This window comes from Pristiophorus japonicus, chromosome 8 (assembly GCF_044704955.1).
Source record: "Pristiophorus japonicus isolate sPriJap1 chromosome 8, sPriJap1.hap1, whole genome shotgun sequence".
Lineage (NCBI taxonomy): Eukaryota > Metazoa > Chordata > Chondrichthyes > Pristiophoridae > Pristiophorus > Pristiophorus japonicus.
The window spans coordinates 173,561,363-173,571,958 of record NC_091984.1 but is presented as its reverse complement, the minus strand read 5'-3'; the positions used below and the strand labels follow the sequence as shown (position 1 = coordinate 173,571,958).

The following is a 10,596-nucleotide window of genomic DNA, read 5'->3' as shown; positions in this document are numbered from 1 at the left end:
GAGAAGGGGGGGGGGAAGGGGGGGAGGAAGGGAGGGGGGGGAAGGAGACAGGGGGGGGGAGAAGGAGAAGGGGGGGGAGAAGGAGAAGGGGGGGGGGAAGGAGAAGGGGGGGGAAGGAGAAGGGGGGGAAGGAGAAGGGGGGGGGAGGAGATCGGGGGGGGGGGGAAGGAGAAGGGGGGGGAAGGAGAAGGGGGGGGGAAGGAGAAGGGGGGGAAGGGGAGAAGGCGGGGGGGAAGGGAGAAGGTGGGGGGAAGGAGAAGGTGGGGAAGGAGATGGGGGGGAAGGGAGAGAAGGGGGGAAGGAGAAGGGGGGAGCTGAGGGGGGGGGTGCTGAACGGGCCCGGGCCCAAGACTTCGGGCAGGGCCGTGCCCAGCACCAGATTTACAGGTCGGTGGCGTTTGGGTCGGGTCGGGTCGGGTCCGGGGTCGGGGTCCGGGTCGGGTTGGGGGCAGAGGAGGGAGGTCGGGTTGGTTTGCGTGGGGAGCGCGAGCGGGTCGGGTCAGGTCGGTTCGGGTCGGGGGAGGGGGGAGGAGGGCAGAGGGAGGTCTGGTCGGGTCAGTTCGTGTCGGGTGCGGGGGAAGGGGGGTCAGTTTGTGTCGGGGGGTGGGGGAAAGGAGGGAGGTCGGGTTGGTTTGGGTGGGGGGAGCGTGGATCGGGTCAGGTCGGTTCGGGACGGGGGGAGGGGGAGGAGGGGTAGAGGGAGGTAGGGTCGGGTCAGTTCGTGACGGGTGCGGGGAAGAGGGGTCAGTTCGTGTCGGCGGAGGGGGGACGGAGGTCAGGTTGGTTGGGGTCAGGTCCGTTCCGGGTGGGGTGGGGGGGGGGTCGGGACGCGGGTGGGTCGGGGGGTGGGAGGGAGGTCGGTTCGGTTCGGGTCGGGGGGTGGGGGCGGGAGATGGAGGTGGGGAGATGGAGGTCAGGTCGAGGGGAGGCGCTGGTCGGGTCGGGGGGTTGGGAGGAAGGTCGGTTCTGTTCGGTTCGGGTCGGGGGACGGGGGAGGAGGGCAGAGGGAGGTCTGGTCGGGTCAGTTCGTGTCGGGGACGGGGGAAGGGGGGGTCAGTTCGTGTCGGGGGGGGGGGGGGGAAGGAGGGAGGTCGGGTTGGTTTGGGTGGGGGGAGCGTGGATCGGGTCAGGTCGGTTCGGTTCGGGTCGGGTGGGGGAGGAGGGCAGAGGGAGGTCAGGTCGGGTCAGTTCGTGTCGGGGGCGGGGGAAGGGGGGGTCAGTTCGTGTCGGCGGCGGGGGGGACGGAGGTCAGGTTGGGTCAGGTCCGTTCCGGGTGGGGTGCGGGTCGGGTCGGGGGGGTGGGAGGGAGGTCGGTTCTGTTCGGGTCAGGGGGTGGGGGGCGGGAGATGGAGGTCAGGTCGGGGGGGAGCGCGGGTCGGGTCGGGTCGGGGGGGTGGGAGGAAGGTCGGTTCGGTTCGATTCGGTTTGGGTCGGGGGTCGGGAGAGGAAGGTCAGGTCGGGGGGGGGGGGGGGGGGGAAGGGGTGGAGAGCGGGTCGGGTCGGGACCGGGGGCGGGGGGTGGCGGAGAAGCGGGAGTCGAGTCGGGTCGGGAGGAAGCAGGAGCTGGGCATGGGAGGCAGCCTTATTCACGCAGCCCCAGTGAGGCCATTCAGCCAGGGATAGGGGCTGTGTGATTCGGGCCCCTCCCACATAGTTTCGGGCGCCTGGAGCTACTGCACATGCGCGCCCACTGTAGCGCATGTGCAGAGCTCCCGGCACTGTTTTCAGCGCAGGGACCTAGTTCCGCCCCCTGCAGCTCGTGCTGCGCCGCGCCCGACTCCAGAGGACCAGCAGGGAGCCGGAGAATCTCTAAGTTTTTTTTAGGCGCACTTTGTGGCGCGAAAAACGGGCGTCCAGGTCGGGGCTGCGCCGTTCTAGGCTCGGCCCGAAACTTGGGCCCAGAGTTTCCCGCTTTTTGACTGCCTCCTTATTTAAATAGGGAAGTTACATTTGTGGTTTTCCAATCCACTGGGACTGCCCCAGAATCCAGGGAATTTTGGTAGATTGTGACCAATGCATTCACCTCTTTTAAGACCCTAGGATGTAAGCCATCAGGTCCTAGGGGACTAGTCCGCTTTTCATCCCATTATTTTTCCGAGTACTACTTCATTAGTGATAGTGATTGTATTCCTCCCTCCCTATAGCCCCTTGATTATCCACTATTGGGATGTTTTAAGTGTCTTCTACCGTGAAGACCGATACAAAATATTTGTTCAACATCTCTGCCATTTCCCTGTTCTCCATTATTAATTCCCCAGTCTCATATTCTAGGGGACCAACATTTACTTTAGCCACTCTTTTCCTTTTTATGTACTATCTGTTTTTATATTTCATGCTATTTATCACTGAACCAACATCACTATATATAGATTATCTGGTCATTTCTCATATTGTTGCTTGTGGGATCTCACTGTGCGCAAATTGGCTGCTTGGATTAATTACAAAATCCCACCACTGATGTTCTTGGACCACTAATCTTTGCCCCTAAGGTGCTAACAATCACAGAGCCACAGGACTGGTCAGCACCATGAGCATGTTCCTGAAAAGCATTATGAGCCACTTTTCTAAAGCCTTCAACAAACTCCTCATCTTAAACTATTCGAGCCAATTGTGTACTTACAGTTGGAAAAACTCCGGATGGATGGCCTCGAGCAGCACAGAGTCAGCGAGGGGAGGTGCACAGAGCACAACGGACTGAAAACCAGGAAAGAAGAAAGAAAAAAACCCCCATTAAAATGCAGCTGAACCGCTGACTCATAGAAAACAACCAGAGCAAGTCGGCCAATCTGAACGTTGTCTATGTTTAAATAGAATAATCATGGGACATTACAACAATACCAACTTGCATTTATAAGAACATAAGAATTTGGAGCAGGAGTAGGCCATTCGGCTCCTTGAGTCTGCTCTGCCATTCAATAAGATCATGACTGATCTTCTACCTCAATTTCTCGATTCATATCCAAAATCTATTGATCTTGACTGAGCAGCCACAGCCCTCTGGGGTAGGGAATTCCAAAGATTAACCACCCTCTGAGTGAAGAAATTTCTCCTCATCTCAATCCTAAATGGCCGACACCTTATTCTAGGACTGTGACCCTGGTTCTAGACTTCTCAGCCAGAGGAAACATCCACCCTGTCAAGCCCTGTAAGAATTTTGTATGTTTCATTGAGATCACCTAAACTCTAGAGAATATAGGCCGAGTGTACTCAATCTCTCCTCATAGGACAATCCCCCCATCCCAGCAATCAGTCAGGTGAACCTTCGTTGCACTCCCTCAATGGCAAGTATATCCTTCCTTAGCTAATGAGACCAAAACTGTACACAATACTCCAGGTGCGGTCTCACTAGGGCCCAATCATCATCATCATAGGCAGCCCCTCGAAACGAGGATGACTTGCTTCCACGTCAAAAAAGGGATGAGTTCACAGGTGTTTCAATGAAGGACATAATAGTCCAGGTCCCGAACTACATGTTGAAGGGTGGAAGATGCCTGTGCATGGATTTTTTAAACGTGTGGTGGCCGTTGCACACCAGCCACCACACGAGCTTAACAGAGCTAAGTCTTGGTCCCAATATAATTGCAGTAAAACATCTTTACTCTTGTACTCAAAAGTGCCTTTAAGGCAGAAAAACACAAGAGTGTAATCAGACACAACTTGACACTGAGCCAAAGGAGGATATTAGGTGGGGCGACTAAAAGCTTGGTCAAAGAGGGTCTCAAAGGACGAGAGGGGCAGATAGAAAGACAGATTGGTTTAGGGAGGGAATTCGAGAGCTTAGGACCAAGACAGCTGAAGGCACGGCTGCCACGGTGGGATGAAGGAAGTGAAGGATGGACAAGAGGCCAGAGCTGGAGGAACGCAGAGTTCTCGAAGGGTCATAGGAATTTGAACACAAGGTTGAGAATTTTAAAATGAAGATGCTGGTGGGCCAGGAGTCAATGTAGATCAGCGAGCACAAGGGTGATGGATGAACTTGATGGAGGTTAGGATAAGGACAGAAGAGTTTTGGACGGGCTCACGTTTATGGTGGGTGGAAGAGACCGACCAGGAGAGCATTGGAATATTCAAGTCCATGAATAAATAAAACTGCAGTAGATTTTTTTAATTTTTTTATTTATTCATTCACGGGATGTGGGCATCATTTATTGCCCATCCCTAATTGCCCTTGAGAAGGTAGCAGTGAGCTGCTTTCTTGAACCACTGCAAACCTTGTGGTGAAGGTACTCCCACAGTGCAGTTAGGGAGGGAGTTCCAGGATTTTGAGCCAGAGACGACGAAGGAACGGCGATATATTTCCAAGTCAAGATTGTGCGCGACTAGGAGGGGAACTTGGAGGTGGTGGTGTTCCCAAGCACTTACTGCCCTTGTCCTTCTAGGTGGTAGAGGTCGCGGGTTTGGGAGGTGCTGCCGAAAAGGCCTTGGCGAATTGCTGCAGTGCATCTTGTAGATGGTACATACTGAAGCTACACTATGTGAGGAATGTTTAAAGTGGTGGGTAGGGTAGCGATCAAACAGGCTGCTTTCTTCTGGATGGTGTTGAGCTTCTGAGTGTTATTGGAGCTGCACTCCTCCAGGCTAATGGACAGTATGCCATCACGCTCCTGACTTCTGCCTTGTAGGTGGTGGAAAGTCTTTGGGGAGTCAGGAGGTGAATCACTCGCTGCAGAATACCCAGCCTCTGACCTGCTCTTGTCACCACCGTGTTTATGTGCCTGGTCCAGTTAAGTTTCTGGTGGCCCTTAGTATGTTGATGGTGGTGATTAGATGATGGTAATGCCATTGAATGTCATGGGGGCATAAAATGGGCTAAAGCAGGGCATATTATGGAGGTGGAAGCAGGTAGACTTTGTGAAGGAGAGGGTATCAGGGTCAGAAGCTCAGCTGGGTCAAAAAGGACGACAAGGTTCTGAACAGTGTGTTCAGCCTGAGACAGTGGCCGGGGAGGGGGACGGAATTAGTGGCGAGGGAATGCTGTTGGAGACAATGGCTTTGGTCTTCGCAATGTTTAATTAGAGGAAACTGTGGCTCATCCGGGACTGGTTGTTGGGCAAACAGTTTGACAGCACAGATACAGTGGAGGGAGTGAAGAGAGATGGTGATGAGATGGAGCTGGGTGTCATCAGCATACATGTGGATCCTGATTTTATGTCTTTGGACGATGTCGCCTAGGGGCAGCAGGTAGATGAGAAATAGGAGGGAGCTAAGGATAGATATTTCGGTAAGAGGTAACAGTGCGGGAGTGGGAAGAGAAGCCATTGCAGGTGATTCTCTGGCTACGACCGGATAGATAGGAAAGGAAACAAGCGAGGGCAGTCCCACTCAACTGAACATCAAAGGAGAGGTGTTGGAGGAGAATGGTGTGATCAACTGCGTCAAAGACTGCAGACAGTTTGAGAATGAGGAGGAAGAAAAGTGCACCACTGTCAGCCACAGAGGGTGTGATTTGTGACTTTGACTAGGATCACTTCAATGCCGTAGCAGGGAAGGATACCTGACTGGAGAGATTAAAACATGGAGTTGTGGGAATGATGGGCACAGATTTGGGAAACGATAATACGTTCAAGGATTTTGGAGAGGAAAAGGAGGTTGGATATTAGGCAGTGGTGTACAAGGACAGAGAGGTAAAGGATTTCTTTTGAGGAGGGGGTGATGACTGCTGATTTGAAAGGGAGGGGGACAGGACCTGAAGAGAGAGAACTGTTTGCAATATCAGCAGTTTAGAGAGAATAGGGTTGAGAGAGCAGGTGGTGTCTCATGGACAAGGTGAGCTCAGGAAGGGCATTTGGAGAGATAGGAGAAAAACTAGAGAAAGATGCAGGTTTAAGGCTAGGGCAACCATGGCATGCGAGAGGGAAATTATATTACTTGATAATCTTACATGACAAAATCTCGGTCTTGAAAATTTCAACTGACCTAGCACCCAGTCTTTTGGGGAAGAGAATTCCAGATTTCCACTACCCTTGTGTGAAAAAGTGCATCCTGATTTCACACCTAAATGGCCTGACTCTAACTTTGAGATTGTGTCAGTTTGTTCTGGATTCCCCCACCATATGAAATAGTTTTTTTGTATCGGCCCCATCGGAGCTCTTCGTCATTGGTTAGATCAGTCTTCTAAACTCAAGGGAGTAGAAACCAATTTCATGCCACCTGCCCTCATGATCTAACTGAATGGCAGAGTAGACTTGAATAGCCTACTCCTGTTCCTTTGCAAGAGTTCTGATGCTCACCATATCCTGCCTCAGAATGCCACCACTTTCATTACATAAATGAGAAGACAGGAGAACATTTGTCATCCTTTTGAAAAGAATGCAATTTTAGCACACCCTCATTCCCTTGAATGCATTTGAAAAAAACATTCCTTCAAGCTATTTGCTTCCACCTCCCTTGGGGTCTGCAGTCAAAACAATAAGAGGAACACACCATTTTAAACGACCACAGTTTTAATTAGTTGTCAAGTCTCTGAATCACAATTTGTGCAATTTTTCAAACACCAATTAAGGTGCACAGCTTCTTTACATTGGGAAAAATACATGTCAAATATTTGTAAGTTCTAATTAAAAGTTGCCTGAAACCTCTAACAAAACTATTACAGAACTGAATTGTGCTTCAGTAAAAAGCAACAAAACTTTGAACTGGCAAGAACCAAGCTTGCTCTTTATGCTATTATTTGGGCAAATTTGAACAGTATTGAAGTCCCGCATCAAACACAAGATTTACAAACAGAACCTCAAGTTGGAATCTGTTGATACAGGTATTCCAAAAAACATTTTCAAAAAAGCCCTGCCAACTTAATTCAAAAAATACAATCTGGAGTTAATGTGGCAAAACCAGGGGTGGGAGGCTGGGGGAGGGAGAGGGAGAAAAAGGACAAGGCTCATGATGGATTAAAATCACTTTAGTTTGCTGTGGCTGAGTCAGTAACACTCTTGCTTCGGAGTCAGAAGGTTGTGGTGTCAAGTTCCACTCGAGTAAAGTGAGTGCATAATCCAGGCTGACACTCCAATGCAGTACTGAGGGAGTGCTGCACTGTCAGAGGTGTCGTCTTTTGGATGAGATATCATCCTCTTGGAATGAGTGATCACAGTATGGTTGAATTTGTAATACAGATTGAGGGTGAGGAAGTAGTGTCTCAAACAAGCATTCTATGCTTAAACAAAAGGGACTACAGTGGGATGAGGGCAGAGTTGGCTAAAGTAGACTGGGAACACAGACTAAACGGTGGCACAATTGAGGAACAGTGGAGGACTTTTAAGGAGCTCTTTCATAGTGCTCAACAAAAATATATTCCAGTGAAAAAGAAGGGCGGTAAGAGAAGGGATAACCAGCCGTGGATAACCAAGGAAATAAAGGAGAGTATCAGATTAAAAACCAAATGCGTATAAGGTGGCCAAGGTTAGTGGGAAACTAGAAGATTGGGAAAATTTTAAACGACAGCAAAGAATGACTAAGAAAACAATAAGGAGAGGAAAGATAGATTACGAAAGTAAACTTGCGCAAAACATAAAAACAGATAGTAAAAGCTTTTACCGATATATAAAATGGAAAAGAGTGACTAAGGTAAATGTTGGTCCCTTAGAAAATGAGAAGGGGGATTTAATAATGGGAAATGTGGAAATGGCTGGGACCCTTAAACAATTATTTTGCTTCGGTCTTCACAGTGGAAGACACAAAAACCATGCCAAAAATTGCTGGTCACGGGAATGTGGGAAGGGAGGACCTTGAGACAATCACGATCACTAGGGGGGGTAGTGCTGGACAGGCTAATGGGACTCAAGGTAAACAAGTCCCCTGGTCCTGATGAAATGCATCCCAGGCTATTAAAAGAGATGGCAGAAGTTATAGCAGATGCATTCGTTATAATCTACCAAAATTCTCTGGACTCTGGGGAGGTACCAGCGGATTAGAAAGCAGATAATGTAACGCCTGTTTAAAAAAGGGGGCAGACAAAAGGCAGGTAACTACTGGCCGGTTAGTTTAACATCTGTAGTGGGGAAAATGCTTGAAGCTATCATTAAGGAAGAAATAGCGGGACATCTAGATAGGAATAGTGCAATCAAGCAGACGCCACATGGATTCAGGAAGGGGAAATCATGTTTAACTAATTTACTGGAATTCTTTGAGGCTATAACGAGCATGGTGAATAGAGATGTACTGATGGATGTGGTGTATTTAGATTTCCAAAAGGCATTCGATAAGGTGCCACACAAAAGGTTACTACAGAAGATAAAGGTACATGGAGTCAGAGGAAATGTATTAGCATGGATAGAGAATTGGCTGGCTAACAGAAAGCAGAGAGTCGGGATAAATGGGTCCTTTCGGGTTGGAAATGGGTGGTTAGTGGTGTGCCACAGGGATCAGTGCTGGGACCACAACTGTTTACAATATACATAGATGACCTAGAAGAGGGGGCAGAGTGTAGTGTAACAACATTTGCAGATGACACAAAGATTAGTGGGAAAGCGGGTTGTTTAGAGGACACCGAGAGGCTGCAGAGATTTGGATAGGTTAAGCGAATGGGCTAAGGTTTGGCAGATGGAATACAATGTCGGAAAATGTGAGGTCATCCACCTTGGAAAAAAAAACAGTAAAAGGGAATATTATTTGAATGGGGAGAAATTACAACATGCTGCGGTGCAGAGGGACCTGGGGGTCCTTGTGCATGATTCCCAAAAAGTTAGTTTGCAGGTACAACAGGTAATCAGGAAGGCGAATGGAACGTTGGCCTTCATTGCGAGAGGGATGGAGTACAAAAGCAGGGAGGTCCTGCTGCAACTGTACAGGGTATTGGTGAGGCCGCACCTGGAGTACTGTGTGCAGTTTTGGTCACCTTACTTAAGGAAGGATATACTAGCCTTGGAGGGGGTACAGAGACAATTCACTAGGCTGATACCAGAGATGAGGGGGTTACCTTATGATGATAGATTGAGTAGATTGGGTCTTTACTCGTTGGAGTTCAGAAGGATGAGGGGTGATCTTATAGAAACATTTAAAATAATGAACGGGATAGACAAAATAGAGGCAGAGAGGTTGTTTCCACTGGTCGGGGAGACTAGAACTAGGGGGCACAGCCTCAAAATACGGGGGAGCCAATTTAAAACCGAGTTGAGAAGGAATTTCTTCTCCCAGAGGGTTGTTAATCTGTGGAATTCTCTGCCCAAGGAAGCAGTTGAGGCTAGCTCATTGAATGTATTCAAATCACAGATAGATAGATTTTTAACCAATAAGGGAATTAAGGGTTACGGGGAGCAGGCGAGTAAGTGGAGCCGAGTCCACGGCCAGATCAGCCACGGTCTTGTTGAATGGCGGAGCAGGCTCGAGGGGCTAGGTGGCCTACTCCTGTTCCTAATTCTTATAAACCGAGACCCTGTCTGCCCTCTCAGGTGGGTGCAAAACATCCCATGGCACTATTTCGAAGAGCAGGAGAGTTCTCAGTGTCCTGGTCAATATTTATCCCTCAACCAACATCAGTAAAATAGATTATCTGCTCCTGATCACATTGTTGTTTGTGGGAGCCTGCTGTGCGTAAACTGGCTGCCGCGTTTCCTGCATTGCAACAGTGGCTGCACTCCAAAAGTACTGCACTGGCTGTAAAAGGGCATCCTGAGGCGGTGAAAGGCGCTATATAAATGCAAGTCTTTTTTTCCTTCTTCTACAACCTGGAGCTAATGTGGCAAAAAACCAGGGGGAAGAGGAGAAAACCCGGACTGTTTGGTAATTAAAAACACTTTGGTTTGCCAATAGTTGGAGCGCTCTTGAGCCTTCACGGACAGGAGGCAATTTGTCGAGGTGCCCCGTCAAATCTCGCGCCTGACGAGTGACAGTCACTCGGTTTGCTTTAAATGTGTATTCAAATGTCAGAACATGACGCCCAGCAATAAAGCTCCTTCCTGCTGCTGCCGCTCTCCCTCTCTGGGACCTGAGCCGATCCACCCTTCGCCCTCAGGCGGCATGCCGCCGAGCGGGCCTGTCACCGGCCCATCAAGCGGGCTCCGACTCCGGCCAGGCTCCTCCACCCGTATCACACCGAGAACCACTGGCCCCAGCCGCGCGATTACCTGAGCCCGGCGGCCCGGAGCCGCGCCGACAACACTCGCATTCTGGAGGCCGCCATTGGCGAACGCAGCGCCGCAGCCAATCAGCTTCCGCTTGTGAAGCGTTCCCAGCATGCCCCAGGCGCGGGGGGAGTTGCCATGGCGACGCCAGAGTGTGGAAAGCAGCAGGTCCCATGGGGCAAGGCCTGGTCAGAGCCACCTTTATCCATTTAAGGGCAGACTGGATGTTGTTGGATTACTGGAGGAAACTCTGAAAATCTACTCCGACAAACCCTGCAAATCTAGGCTGACAAACCCTGTAAATCTACTCTGCAAATCTAGGCTGACAAACCCTGCAAATCTAGGCTGACATGTCAGTGCAATATTGAGGGAGTGCTCCACGATCATTTTAAATAATGTGGTGTATAAGAACATAAGAATTAGGAACAGGAGTAGGCCATTAGCCCCTCGAGCCTGCTCCACCATTCAACAAGATCGTGGCTGATCTGGCCATGGACTCAGCTCCACTTACCCACCCGCTCCCCATAACCCTTAATTCCCT

The 10,596-nt window shown here is 50.1% G+C and overlaps 1 protein-coding gene across 2 annotated transcripts in view; it reads right to left on the bottom strand.

Moving 5' to 3' along the window:
• pisd (phosphatidylserine decarboxylase) overlaps positions 1-10,145 on the bottom strand; it is a 140,719-nt gene extending 130,574 nt beyond the window's left edge. Inside the window, exons 1-2 of one of the 2 annotated variants that reach the window (XM_070887556.1) lie at positions 10,059-10,145; positions 2,621-2,694 (exon numbers count right to left, since the gene is read on the bottom strand). In XM_070887556.1, coding sequence (XP_070743657.1) covers positions 2,621-2,694; positions 10,059-10,114 — 130 coding nt within the window. In that variant the 5' untranslated portion in view covers positions 10,115-10,145. Of the gene's footprint in view, positions 1-2,620; positions 2,699-10,058 lie in introns of those variants that run through there. The other variant, XM_070887558.1, reaches the window with a different exon arrangement.
• Positions 10,146-10,596: the final 451 nt, after the last annotated feature.